Here is a 15,061-nt window from a genome sequence, read left to right as displayed (position 1 = left end):
AAGACAAAAATGTTCAAAACAAGGTGCTTAACATTAACTACTTAAATCCATCAGAATGGCCATGCTGGCTCAGAGAAGGGGTCCATCTAACCCAGTATCTTGTCTTCTGATAGTGGCCGGTGCCAGATGCTTCAGAGGGAATGAACAGAACAGGATCCACGCCGTTTCCAATCCCAGCTTCTGGCAGGCAGAGGTTTAGGGACACCCAGAGCATGGGGTTGTATACCTGACCATCTTGTCTAATAGTCATTGATGGACCTGTCCTCCAGGAACGTATCTAATTCTTTTTTAATGCAGTTATACTTTGGCCTTCATAACTTCCCCTGGCAACAAGTTCCACAGTTTGACTGCGCATTATGTGAAGATGTACTTAGGTTTGTTTTAAACCTGCTGCCTATCAATTTCATTGGGTGACCCCTAGTTCTTGTATTATCTCTGTTCACTTTCTCCACACCATTCATGGTTTTATAGATCTCTATCATATTCTCCCTTAGTTGTTTTTTTCCTAAACTGAACAGTCCCAGTCTTTTTAATCTCTCCTTGTATGGAGACATGCGACTGTTGCCTCACGTCTCAGCAGTACAACCAGACCAACTTCTTGTTTCCCTGGGCTATTTCCTGCTGGTGCTGCTCCATCACCACTTTGACCTGGTTCTCAGACTTGTGGTCAGGCAGCCCTTCCTCCTGTCTCCTGGGGCAGTGGTCTGTCTTTTCTCTCTGCTGCCGGTCACAGGCTCGACTGAGGGCTCAACCCCCAGGGAGGGACGTCTGCCTCCTCTGGTCCAGCCCCAACTAGCTACAGGACCCTGCTCCTATACTTCCTGCCGTGTCCCTGCCTTTCCTGTGAACGAGGTGGTGTTAGCTGTACCCACCAGAGCGAATTAACCCCCTCTGTACTGGAGGGAGGCCACTCTGCCTCACTACAGACCTTGTCAAAGGCTTTCTGAAAGTACAAGTACACTACATGAACTGGATCACCCTTCCTCATGCTCTTTATACACTCAAATAATGCTAATAGATTGGTGAGGCACAATTTCCCTTTACCCATATTGACTCTTCTCTAATATAGTTTGTTCATTTATGTGTCTGATAATTCTGTTCTTTACTATAATTTCAACGAATTTGCCTGGCATTGAAGTTCGTTTACCAGCCTGTAATTGCCAGGATCACCTCTGAAGCATTTCTTAAAAATTGACATTGCATTAACTTTCCTCCAGTTATCTGGTAGAGGGGCTAATTTAAACGATAGGTTACATTACCACACTTATACAATTTTAGAAATGTAGGGCTTGACATGACCTTGAGAGATCATCTAGTCCAACCCCCTGCACTGAGGCAGGACCAAGTCTACCTAGACCATTTTTGACAGATGTTTATCTAACCTGTTCTTAAAAGCCTCTAATGAGGAGGATTTCACAACCTCCCTTGGAAATTTATTCCATTGCTTAACTATCCTTATAGTTAGAAAGTTCCCCCCCCAAATATCTTACCTAAATCAATCAGATTCAGGAGAACAGTTTATAACATCACCTTTATAAGAGCCCTTAACGTATGCCAACATAATGTGTCAGAATTTTAAGTGTTATCTTTACAGTCCATGTAAAATTAAATTTACGCTAAATAATTCCATTAGTTAGGCTCTAAGTGGCACATAACACATACATGGCTATTTTTTTGCTCTAAAAGAAGAAGGGGGGTGGGGAAAGACTAGGCTCTGACTTCTTACTGGTACTGTATGGTTTGCTGAAGATATTCTCTCAATATGTCATCACAGAATGATACATGCTGGGATTTCAGCAAAGTGTCAAAACTTTAAAAAAAAAGCTAGGTTAAAACTGTTACTGTGCTACTACTTTACTCTGGGCAAGGTGGAGGTCACTAGATGGGGAGGCAAGACATAGCCCCCATTCCCAAAGGAGTATTCCATCCACAGCTGGCTCAGAGAGAAAAGGACCAGATGATGATGGGCACTCTTTACTGAGTATGATCATCTTCCATGGGAGTTATGGGTCCTCAGGTGGCTAATAAGGCCAATCTTTGAACCACAAGTTCTATTACAATGGGGGCAGATGTTTTCAGGCTCAGCAGGAGGCTGTTGACCATGACTGGAAACCAGTCTCCTTCCTCCTGCGCCTCTTGTCCTCTTCAGCTTGTCGGTGAGCAAGTTCAAAATGCAGGGGACCACCATCTAGGACTTCACTCCATTTTAAGCGATCCTGGGCAAGTGTCTCCCAAGTGTCAATGTCAATATTACACCTTTTTAGGTTGTCCTTCAGCAAGAACCAGATATACTACTGCTAGACTAGTGGTTGCCAAACTTTTTATTAAGTCGACCCACCAATTCCATTTTGTCTTTTTTTTTTTTTTTTTAAAATGACCCACCATTACACATATGTCCTCTCTGCCCCAGCCCTGCAACCCTAATCCAGGCACAATGCAGAGGGAAGGCCTGAGAAGAAGGGGTTGGAAAGTGACCCCGCTCCTCATTCACTTCACTGTGGCAGCTCCTGTCCTGTGGGAGGTGTTATGGGAGGCTCCCCCTCCGCCAGTTGGGCCAAATTTGAGTGGCATTGTGACGTGGAGCATGGGGTCACAGCATCAATCAAGAGTGGCCAGGCCAAATTTAAGTGATGCTATGCCCCTGGTCACATCACCAGAGCAGGGAGCTGGGCATAGTCCCGTGGAATAGGAGCTGTTGCTGCAGGGTGGGCTTGCTCTCCAGTCCTCCCTCTGCCCCATACCTCCCCCACCCACAGTGGGCCAGGAATAGCATATGTTTGCCCAGGCCAGGGTCCAGTGATGGGTTAATCCAGCCCTGAATGTGGCAATCCATCTAGAATCTTCCCGTGACCCACTGGCGGGTCAAGACCTACCATTTGGGAAATACTGCACTAGACCACTGGTCATCCCCCTCTTTAGTTCTGTCTTCTCCCACCTGTTCATCCAGTAATCTTCACCCTCTTCTTTCCACCTTCAGTTTCCCTCCACCACTGCAGACAATAGCATTGTACTATTCCTGTACATACCACTTTCACAACACAGCAAATAGAAGCAAAGTAAAAAAAACTCATGAGAACTGCATGACCTTTCATCAGTTTCTGATCAGTGATAGCATGAGTGTGAAAGTGGTATATGAAGAAAGCACAGTCATGAGCATATGGTGAAAGATTCTCTTGTTCAACAATTTTTATAATTGGTATGGGTGTAAATAGATGGCACAGAAGCAGGCTCTGAAGGCATGGGATACATGTGATCTTGCATCAAATTTAGACAGGGTGGGTGGGGACAGAATAAAGAAACAGTGCACCAGATAAGCCAATTGCTAGAACCATTCTGCATCACAGACAAAATAAATCAAAGTAATAGCTTATTTTACTTAGCAGCATCAAGCAGTACTCTTAATAGTGGCCTTTATAACAAAAGAAAAAGGGTGCTTTTGACCACTAATTATTTTTAATCGGGTTTTAACTCAAACTAAACAAAACATTAACTTAATATTTTCACTCATATCAGATATCAAAAGTAATTTAAGCTCTCCATTAGTCTTGATCTACCACAACCACTGGTTTAAAATACCGCCCTACTTTACTTCTCACATGCTCTGTTCATATCACAGGACTTCAAGCAAAGAAATTGCCATCATCATGCTAAACACCACCTGCCTAATGGGATGGTGGGATGAACAGCTTCAAAGTACAAGCATAACTTTGATTTTTGTTTTGAAAGTCCTCTACTCCAATATATTTAGCTTATTGTACTGACTTTTTGAAAATATGCTCATGGACTATATGAATTTATTTTTTAAAATAATTAAGCATATGAATGATACACAAACCCTCCTAACTACAGAATTATTCAATAAAACTGTATTCATATTCTAAGCAGATATTGGTTCTCTGATATTTTAATTAACACATTTCCAAGACAATCTACCAACACTGTCAGAAACTAACAATAGGCTGTCCAAACCCTGATTAGGACTTTTGGACACAACTGTAATTTAAGCCAGCAGCTCTCCACCTTTCCAGATTACTGTACCCCTTTCAGAAGTCTAATTTGTCTTGCATACCCCCAGATTTCACCCCACTCAAAAACTACCTTCCCCGTAGCAGTTTTGCAATTTCATATTGGAGTTCCTTCAGAACTCTTGGGTGAATATCATGACCCTGGTAATTTATTACAGTTTAATTTAATTTGTTCCAAAACCTTCCCTACTGACACCTCGATGTGGGATTTGTCACCTAAAAAGAATGGCTCACGTGGGAATCTCTCTCACTTCCTCTGCAGTGAAGACTGATACAAAGAATTAATTTAGATTCTCCTCAATGGCCTTCTCTTACTTGAGTGCTCCTTTAGCACCTTAATTGTCCAGTGGCCCCACTGATTTTTTGGCAGGCTTCCTGCATCTGATGTACTGCCTTTGCTAGAAGGTCTTCAAATTCTTTTTTGGGCTGCCTAATTACACTTACACTAGACTTGCTAGAGTTTATGCTCCTTTCTATTTTCCTCAGTAGGATTTCACTTCCAATTTTTAAAGATGTCTTATTGCCTGTAACTGCCTCTTTTACATTGCTGTTGAGCCATGGTGGCATATCTTACGGTTTTATTTTTTTATTTGGGAGTAAACATTTAGTTTGAGCGTCTATTATAGTTATTTTAAATAGTGTCAAGGTGTCTTGCAGGCATTTCACTGTTGTGACTATTCCTTTTAATTTCTGTTTATCTAGCTTTCTCATTTCTGTGTAGTTCCCCTTTTTGAAGTTAGATGCTACTGTGGTGGGTTTCTTTTGTATATTCCCCCTACAAGGACGTTATATTTAATTACATTATGGCCGCTATTACTCAGCGGATCAGTTATATATATAGACCCTGTGCTCCACTTAGGACTTAATCAAGACTTGTCTCTCCCCTTTTGGTTTACAGGACTATCAGATCCAAGAAGTAGTCATTTATGGCATCTAGACATTTTATTTCTGCATCCTCTCCTGAGGTGACATATATCCAGTCAATACAGGGATAATCTCCCTGAGTATTTCATCTATAAAATCATAAATCCCCTCCCTAGACAAAAAAACAAAAACATTCCAAGGAATCTGGTTTTTAGAGGTGCAGAGTATCTACAACTTCTGCTGATTTCAGAAAGCAAACTACTGGCAGGCTGAAGAATATCATCAATGTTAGTGTTTGAAAAGAAGCTGAATCACACCTGATAGGGATAAGATTTTCATTTCATAACACAGTGTGACTAATAAAGATGCACTAATAACTCCTTGCTAGTGTGATCACATACCTTTTAATATTGCTTGTGCCTTTTGTGCCACAATAATAACAAATTGTTCACTTCTAACTGTTTCAAGCAGAAGTTGTCCAAATCAAGTTGCATTTATTTCAGATTGTGTTGAGTTGTTGGCTGTCCCTCCTGTGCCCTATAGCAGGAAGCTAGACCTTGTTTCTTGCTTCTTGAAGAAGTAAAGCTTCTAAGATACCAGCTCTGAGAGGAGAAGGTAGGCAGCACTGAGGCTCTATTTATCAGGCTTGAAGCTGTAAGCATCATCATGCAGATTTTCTATAAACAGAAACACCATGGCTGCAATGGTCAGCTGTTATTTATTAAACTAACTAATTTCTGGAGCATTGTCTGGATCATGCACAATTGTATTTACAACTATCCTAATGTTTTGTGTAATACATTACTTTGTCTGGAATTCTACCTCTTCCCTTTAATACCAGTTTATCATCATAGACATATATTGTTCCAAAGGCATGGCTCTCTGGTGGAGTTTCAACAATCCCTTCTAAAGTAAGATGGTGGACTCCATGAGAATCTAAATAATAACCACCATCATGGAGGTGCCCTGCGAGAAAGCACACCACACACTGATGAGAATGGATGACAGAAAGGGCATCTTTATAATTCCAAGCAAGGCAAACACTCTCTGAAGAACCTGGATGAACCGGAATGTGACCTGCAGTTGGAACAAAACAAGAATAATGGTAAGAGACATCATTGGTAACAACCACAGTTAAGAGTGTTTTTATATCGTCTCCCCATCTGGAAATTGCTTATAGATGCTGGAATCTTAGAGGCTTGGGGTGCAGTGAAACCCATAGAACTTTTCTTTAAGTTTGAGGTTTTGCACACAGGTTGTCCAGTCATATGGAATAATGAGAACGCTCTCTATCTCTCAGGTATTTCGAAGGTATCTAGGTAATGAATCCCAGCTGAGTTATGCTCACAAGACCACTGCCTTGGGTCATCAAATCTAAAACTGTGCACTGAAGCTATGTCTACACTACAAATTACTTTAGTATAATTTACATCGCTGAGGGTTGTGAATAATCCAAACCTCTGAATGACGTAAGTTATACCGACCTAAGCACCAGTGTAGACAGCACTATGTCGGTGGGAGAGCTTCTCACGCCAACACAGCGACCACCTCTTGGAGGCAGGAGTTATTAAGCCGTAGAGCCTCTTCACTGCTGTAAATGATGCAGTGTAGACATAGCCTGAACATCATAATGCCAGCCTCTTGAGGTGCCTACAGCACTCACTGCTGGAAAAACAGGCTGATTTACACTTCTGTTCACAAAGCTCATGTAGTGTAAAATGTTCTCATCACTCTTTACCAGATGTAAAATGGTTACTAGCTTCAGGGTGGGGCATGCCCTTGCTCCAGTTATGAAGCGTCCTCAGTGAGCGTACCTGTTTTTGCTGGGCAGCCAGCTCAGTTGCCATGCCCTTGTTCTGAGTGGGCAGCTGGCTTGGCATATAGCCTAGCTGCATGGCTATGTGGAGGTGTCAACTAAAGCCCAGGGAGAGGAGAGGAAGAGAGCTCCCACTGTGGCTACTGCTGTTCCATGGTCCACAGCAGCTCAGATGTTTTGGTACACAGTGTCTTTCACCGCCCTGGGCACTTGGCTCCAAGAACAAAATCCCTGCCACTTGGATCAAGGAGTTCCAGGATCTAGACACCCTCTAATGCAAAATCTTTCCCTTGCCCAAGTCTCTAATAGTTCCTTCCCCCAAATGCCAGCACCATTGCTCCCCTAACACAGCACTTCCAATACCTTGCAGCAGCCTACTGCCTCCCACCTAGGACCCCCTCAAATCTGCAACCCCGTTTCTTGCTCCTGTCTATCACAGTCTCCTCCTCCTCTTGTGGAAAAAATGAAATGTATGTTTGAGGGGGAAACTGAATGATTCTAGAATATAAGATATTGGTAGGAAAGCCTATGAGTGGGAAAAATTGGAGTACGCCACTGGAGTATGTGCAGCATCCTATCAGTTTATCACTGGGGTTTATTCCTTCACAGATGTTTCAATTCACATGCATTCACACATAAAAAAAGCTGACTTACTCACAACTACGACTTTCTCTTGATTAGTGTCAGAGAATGTAAGAACCTCATTGAGCCAATCCAGCTGTGTTTGGCTAAATCCTCCATTGAACTCTACAAATTGTGGTTCAGCAAGTCCTGTAATGAAGAAAGAAGGTCAAGCTCACACACACCCAAATAGCTGCTTCCCTACCAGCTTTGGTTTTCTATGTACATCTGTGCAGCATCCTTTCCCTTGACAGACTCTTATGTATCTTGTGCCTCCACAAATTCACAGTCTTCATGAGTAAATGGGGGAAAGTGATTTACTAGTAATTTTGCTTTGACAATGCCACGCATGCAGGATTCCCACTCTTGCATCACTGCAGCCTAGCAGAACACAGTCCAGAACTTCGTGAGTAGCTTTCTGAGCTGGCAGTTGGACACAAGTCTCTTGCTTGTGTTGAATTCCAACTGCCACAGCTTCATCTAGTAGTGCTGCCAACTTTCTACTCGCACAAAACTGAACACCCTTGCCCCGCCCCTGCTCACTCCATTCCCCCACCCTCATTCACTCGCTCACTTTCACCAGGCTGGCACCAGGGGATTAGGATGTGGGAGGGGGTGAGGACTCCGGCTTGGGGTGCGGGCTCTGGGATGGGGCCAGGAATGAGGGGTTTGGGATGAAGGAGGGGGCTCTGGGCTGGGAGGTGGAGCCGAAGGGTTCAGAGTATGGGAGGGGGCTCCGGGCTGAGGCAGGGGGTTGGGGTGTGGGAGGGGGTATGGGCCCTGGGCTGGGGTTGTGGGTTCCAGGGTGGGGTCAGAAATGAGGTGCAGAAGGGGGATCAGGGCTGTGGCAGGGGGTGAAGGGTGCAGGCTCCAGGCGGTGCTTACCCCAGGCAGCTCCCTGAAGCAGTGGCATGTTCCCCCTCTGGCTCTTATGCGGAGGTGCGGCCAGGTGGCTCCCATCTGCAGGCGCCACCCCCACAACTCCCATTGGCCATAGTTCCTGGCCAATGGGAGCTATGGAGCCAGTGCTTGGGGCAGGTGCAGCGCTGGAGCCCCGTCTGCCCTACACCTAGGAGCCAAAGGGGGGACATGCTGATGTTTCCAGGAGCCGTGCGGAACCACGGCAGGCAGGGAGCCTGCCTTAGCGCCGCTGCACTGCTGACTGGACTTTTAGCAGCCCGGTCAGTGGCCTGGTCTCTTCTCGACCGGGCGTTCCGGTTGAAAACTGTACGCCTGGCACCCATATCATCTAGTACCCTCTACAAGACAGAAGCAAGGGCTCCTCTAAAATTAAATCTAAACAAAAGCATGTGTGTGAGTTTTTCAAAAGATAATGGCCATCTTCTGGACCGAAATGACAGCAGCACACCCTTTTAGAACAGACTTGCAAACCCAGGGGAGGTAAGGGTGAATCTGGTGTGATATATTCAAAGAAGCAGAATTATAGAAGTAATTTGTCCATCTTTAAAGATGCATTACACACAGGATTCCCACTCTTGAACAGTAAAAAGCTCAAGGATGTCTCATGCTAAACTGATAAATATACTGCAGGTAGCAGTAAGAATGGTGGGAGGTTACAGCAAAGAAAAATAAGGCCCAATCAGGAAAGAAACATTACAAAGACAGAGCATACTCCATAGCTGACCTGTAGGCTCTGAAGTGCTAAGAGTGATCCCATATTCACTTTCAAAGCTAAAGTTGTGACAAAGTGAGACTTTTCTGAAATATTTTTATGAACCCTATGTGTGCCTCAGTTTCCCCTACAGTTTGCATGGCTACCCAGTAGGAGGAAAAGGACTAAGTTTGCTCTCAGAGTAGGTTAAGAGACATAGGTGTCTGTGTGTTGCCTACCTGTCTGAGCCTGAATGGGCCATTAAAAAGGACTGGCTGAAGCAGACCCCATATCAATGGAAAATCCAAGACGACAATGGAAAACCCAATCTCCAGGATACTGGCACCTAGCAACCAATGACTCAGAGGAAGATGGATTTTCCCATCTCTCAGCTGGAAAGCTGCTCAGCTGAGCAAAGATCACAGCTTGAGAACAAAGGACTGGAGAGATGTGGATGGTTACTTTCTGGAAGAAGTCTGTACTCTCTCATGTGGGAACTGATTAAAGAGGTCAGACTGAGGCTTGGTCTACACTACACATGTAGTAAGCTGCCTTGTGTCGGCCTAGCTATGGAAGCGTCTTCACGTAAACATGACTCCCGCTGATATAATGCCTCTCTATACCGATTTAATAACATCAGCTCCCCAAGCAATGTAGTCGCGGTCGGTGTAATTAGGTTGACAAAATGTCAGTGTAGACACTGCATTGCTTACATCAACTGTTACTAGCTTTCAGGCCCTATCTCAAAATGGCCCCCACTGATAACACAACCGATACAAGCACTCCTGGTGAGAACACACACCTCTGCCGTGTGCACACACATAAGCGATTTAATAACTGCAGTGACTGTCTGCCGACGTAAGTTAGGTTGACATAATTTTGTAGTGTAGACATGGCCTGAGAGGGAGAGACAAAGCCTGAACATGGGGTTCACAACAGCTTGGCTGCGCTCTGGGGTAACCAGAACGGGCTCTGCCTTAACTTTCATTTCTCTACGTTGACCTAAGGACTTTTAGATTCTGTAGCCAGGTGACTAATAAATTGTGTTGAAATGACTGCCTGTGTCACTGTAAACTCACTGAGAGCCCTGTGTCCTGAAGGCGACAGTACAAGCCTCCCGCAGGATCTGGTTTGGTTGGATTTGCTGCAGGGACCCATGTAGAGAGACAGGGTTAGCTGGTGCTGAAGGCCCAGCCTAGAAGGGCACAGACCTGCCCCTGTGGACTGTTGGTCCTTGGGGCCTGGCCCACTAAAGGGGTCACTCCAGGAGACTGGTTGCAGGCTGAGGCAATAAAAGCTCAATAAATGTATGTAAGAACAATTATGCAACTGTCTGTAAACTGAACACACACAAGGCTTGTACCAAGATTTTTGCTGCACGATTGTCAGGCAGTATCAGTTGAAAGAGTACCTCTATGACCTTCAAACATTTCCGTGTCTAGAAAGAAATGAGACAGTCTAAGAACAACTGTCAGTTCCAAATCAACATCTAGGTCAGTGGTTCTCCGGGTGAAAAAAGCAACAAAATAGTTGCTGATAAAAAGTTCTGCCTCTATCATTCATCATAGAAATTCTAGTCGTTGGAGCATTATTTGAATGAAATAGCTTATTCATATGGCACTGAACATACACTGCCCAGTCAAAGTTTGCCCTGGAAACTGTATTGGTGACCCAAAGACAATGACTCCTAAACACAGGGATGAGTACAATGGCATATGTCACATTGAACTCTTGCCCCAAAGTTTTCCTGACAGAAAAAAGGTAATGATGTCTTAACATACTCAGAGTGCCTTCGTAAGGATGGCTAATGGACCCAGACCAAGGAGAAAGAAACCACCCATCAGAGAGCTTCCACATATGCGTGTGCTGGGCTCCTGTATTCCTTGCTGGATGAAGCCATACAGTTTTGTATGGAATTCTGTCAGACTGTTCATTAAACTGCACTTCTGCCCTTGCCTCTGCTGTGAAGTTCCAAAACCTTTACAATGCTGAAAGATGTGTATTTGGGTTCATTATGAACTAAAAACCCCATCAAGGTCTCAGAGCATTGAGGGCATGCAGCTGAAAAGTAGTTCAGTTGCTTGTCCTCTCCCATAGGTCAGCTTAATTACAGTGTTCATGGGTGTGAATTTTTCAACTCCCCGAGTAATGTAGATGCTGTTTAAGTTGGCACTTCATAGAAATGTCCCTGTTCCAGGGCCGAGTGGATGAGCCCACTTCAAATAAGATCAATTTCCTTGGTGGTGCTGGAGCTGACATCAGTGAGCTAGATCTTTGGGAAAAGTGCAATGGTCCCAGAATATTAGTGGTCTACAGCAGGGGTCGTCAACCTTTCAGAAGTGGTGTGCCGAGTCTTCATTTATTCACTCTAATTTAAGATTTCGCGTGCCAGTAATACATTTTAACATTTTTAGAGGGTCTCTTTCTATAAGTCTATAATATATAACTAAACTATTGTTGCATGTAAAGTAAATAAAGTTTTTAAAATGTTTAAGAAGCTTCATTTAAAATTAAATTAAAATGCAGAGCCCCCCGGACCAGTGGCCAGGACCCAGGCACTGAGAGTGCCACTGGTTGCCTACCCCTGGTCTACAGTGCTAAGGCATCTGGTGTTGGAAAAGGTGTTTGTCCCCGAGTGCCTAAAGAAAAATCTTCACCCAGGGTAGAGTAGCCACAAAATCTGGCATGTAGGAAGCCTCAGAACAGGCAACATAGAGCTGCTGAATTCTAGCTGGCAGATAGCTCCTGAGCTCTCTCTGGCTTAGTTCCTGTAAGCAGGACCATCTACACTACTCCCCACCAAAAAGTTCCCTGGAACAGACTGGCCTAGTGTTGAAGAAGCAGGGCTAACTACTTTAAAAGGTACAAAGGGGCACCAAACCCCTGTATCCACAAAGCCCAGCCCTGACCTGCCAAATTCACCAGTGAACTGTGCTCCCAAGGCACTGTTTGAATGCAGATTTGTAAACCATACAAATCTATATTATTTCATTCTGCCTTGGAAGACAGCAACTCTAAAGTATAGAAATGGGGTTATTCCAAGAAACATGTTAGGCTTGCAGCCTCTGCATTGGCCTAGACAAAGTCTCACAGTGTAACCAAAACAAGGCATTGATGTTGAGCAGAATAGTTCCGCCCCCACATTAGTCATCAGTTGGTTTGTCAAGGCATGCCTCCAAAGCCCCTCCATGGTCATGTGTTTTAGTATTGATAAGCCCCACAGAAGACAGAGATCAGAAGAAGATATGTGGAAGTGTCTAAAATAAGACTTAGGAAGCACCAGAACAGCACTGGGGGGAAAAAAAAAAATCTGGCGTGCAGCTTATGTGTGGCACTCTTTTTCTGACTCTGTTCAATAAGAACCCAGCTGAGAAAGTTGGCATAGAACTTAAAGAAGGGACTCGTGCATAATGGCCAGCACCTCACAGGACAAATCTAAGAGCCAAGAAAGTTCTGACTTTTCTTGCACTAAGAAGTTGATGCCCAACAGTGGGAATTCTGTGTGTAACTTATGCAAAAAGGATCAAGGTCAACGAAGCTCACATTGATTTACCACCTAGTAACATATCTTACATTAATTATAAGTCTTTCTACTATGAAGAGGAATATTATTTGAAGCAGAATTTTGGGAATGCATGATAACCTCTCTCAGGCAGTGCAATACCTGTGGGACTATTCAGATTCTCATTTGGGTTTTTCTCCTTCAGCAGCTTCAAAGAATCCTGATATTTTTGGGTGGATTTATCCCTCCCAAGGATACTTAAATCATAAGCATCAAGTAAAATGAACCGAAATTTTGGAACTGGGCTAAAATGATAAGCATAGTAATGTTCTTCAGCAGTGGCTCCAAGAGAGTCCTGGCCACTGGCAGCAGAGCCAAGGAAGATCTGGTCTTCTAAAGACTTGCTGTTAAGTTCAGATTGTGTTAAATAATCTCTAGTAAAGTTGTACAATTCATGATTTCCCCATGTGTGATGGATTGGGATTCTAAGCTTTTTAAACTTGTTCATAACTCTTCTCAGAGCACTTTCTGATGTTTTATGTTGGGCATTAAAACCATCAATAATATCCCCAAGCTGCAGCACAAACTCAAGTTGACTGTCTTCCTTATTCCACTCATCAACTGCGCTCTGGAGAAGGTGAAGGCTGTGTCTGTAGTATCTCCTCCGGGACCCCCAGAAGTTATAACCATCCTCTAGATCAGCATACTGAATATCTGCTATGACTCCAAAGGAAAAGCACAGCTCAGAATTCCCTGTCAAGGATCCACGTCTCCAGGTAGGAGTTTCATCCATAACTGTCAACCAGACTCCCAAAATCTAATGCAGGAAAAAAGAGAGAAGAAAGGCTCAGTTCAAACAAAAGCTGAGTGCTTTAAAAAAAAAAAAAATCAGCTGCAACACCCAGAAGAAACAGAGAAATCTCTCCAAATTCATTTTTATACAGCTAGAGATCTACAGAACTCTTTGGCATGAGTTGTCACTTCAGAAAAAAGCAGACGCACTAGGAGCCTGCCACTCTTGAAAAAGGCAAAGGGGGCAAGGGGTTGCACGTTTGTACAGTAATAGTCATGTAATATTCCTTCAATATGTGACATTCCCAGATTAAAAACTATGTTAAACTAGAGTTTGAGTTGAGAGTACATATCAGTAATTTAAGGGTAAAAACATTGTAAGGATGATGTAATTATCCCCAAAATAAGCACTACCAACCCAAGAAATTCAGAGTTAAGGTTGAGCTTAAAAAATAAACCCTGCTTATTAAGAGTGTGGTCCTGGATTAGTTTAAACTGATTTTAAAAGACGTTTAGTCCTCATGGCTGACGAGAAAAGCTTGAAGCTGGAAATCCCAAAGGCTCGAAAACCAGAAGGCAAAAAGAAGCCAACTTTTATTTTTAAAAATATCATGATTTTTAAGCCAATTTCATGATTTTCTGAGGGCCAATTCATCATTTTTGAACACACAAGTTTCCCAGTACTGTGCTCAGACCTTCTATAAACCAGAGCTGCAGCAGTTGAAACTAGACATCTAGAAAGGTGCATCATGCAGCCTGAGACCAGCCGTGGAGGGTTTAGTTTGACTGGTTGAGTGGGGTTCTGGCAGAGGCAGGTATGGAGCCCAGTTCTCCAAGACAGTTCTGGAACCACAGTTCCAGCCTCATCCTCCACAGGCTGTCCATCGGCTTGGTGCCAGGTATTGCATGGGGCAGGGACAGTCTCTAGGAAAGAGCATGGCCTGATGAGAGGTGTGGGGGGTCATCTGGTCTGGACCAAAAAGGAGAGTCTGGGGTTGTCACGGTAACACAAGTCACCATGTTATGATGTCACTTCCACAATCTCTGGCATGATATCATCATATGGAACAGCGACATCACCCTTCAACTGATATTGTTCCTGGTTCAAACCCATTTCCTGGGGAGAAATGTTTTGCCAGGTGCATGGTTTTCAACTGGAAAGTCCGGCCAAAAAGGGAACCTGACAGCGTCCAGTCAGATGTACTGACTGGACACCAAAAGTCCAGTTACTGCAGGGAGAGGGGAGGTGCCTGGTCATTCACCCCAGCTCTTCCCAGCTGGGGCCACCTCCTACCTGCGGGCAGCTCCTTGTCAGACTGCAGCAGCTCCCCTTCCAGCCCCAGAGCGGAGGGAGCCTAGCTGCGGCATGGAGGGAAGGTAGAGACAATCCGGTGCGTGAGGGGGCCCTTAGGGGAAGAGGCAGGACCTCAGGGGGCAGGTTACGAGCCATTAGAGAGGTGACAACCCTCGCCCGGACCCCATTTCTACTTTGGATATCCCCCACCACCGAGCAAGTCCGCAAACTACGAACCTGGCTCCATCCACGCTTGGCCGTTATCTAGGGCTGCCAGCCCACCATGATTGTCCTGGAGTCGCCAGGAACTAAAGATTAATCTGTAATTGAAGGTTGTCATGTGATGAAAGCTCCAGGAATTGGCAACCCTACAGCCGGTCACCGCTCCCACCTGACGCCCCACGGCCGGGCTGCTGTTTGTGCACCCGCTGACAGAAACTGAAGGACGCCAGACGCTACGCGGGGAGCGGCGTTAGTTGAGGTGACGCCGGAAGTTGCGGCGGGGTTAGTTGGCGGTGACGCCGGAAGCTGCGCG

At 44.6% G+C, this 15,061-nt stretch overlaps 1 protein-coding gene across 2 annotated transcripts; it reads right to left on the bottom strand.

Annotated features, from left to right (window-relative positions):
• Window positions 1-2,371: 2,371 nt before the first annotated feature.
• ADPRM (ADP-ribose/CDP-alcohol diphosphatase, manganese dependent) lies at window positions 2,372-15,022 on the bottom strand. Of its 2 annotated transcripts, none has more exons than XM_034789766.1 (4): window positions 14,764-15,022; window positions 12,603-13,257; window positions 7,360-7,476; window positions 2,372-5,966 (listed from the first exon to the last, which is right to left on the bottom strand). In XM_034789766.1, the coding sequence occupies exons 2-4, from the start codon at window positions 13,231-13,233 to the stop codon at window positions 5,671-5,673; spliced, it is 1,044 nt and encodes a 347-aa protein (XP_034645657.1). In that variant the 5' UTR covers window positions 13,234-13,257; window positions 14,764-15,022; the 3' UTR covers window positions 2,372-5,670. The 2 variants fall into 2 exon arrangements, with proteins under 2 accessions (XP_034645657.1, XP_034645658.1); XM_034789767.1 differs by having other exon boundaries at window positions 5,678-5,966; window positions 7,364-7,476.
• Window positions 15,023-15,061: the final 39 nt, after the last annotated feature.

Source organism: Trachemys scripta, chromosome 14 (genome assembly GCF_013100865.1).
Source record: "Trachemys scripta elegans isolate TJP31775 chromosome 14, CAS_Tse_1.0, whole genome shotgun sequence".
Classification (NCBI taxonomy): Eukaryota; Metazoa; Chordata; order Testudines; family Emydidae; genus Trachemys; species Trachemys scripta.
The sequence above is the reverse complement of the archived record's forward strand: the minus strand, read 5'-3'. Positions and strand labels throughout refer to the sequence as shown.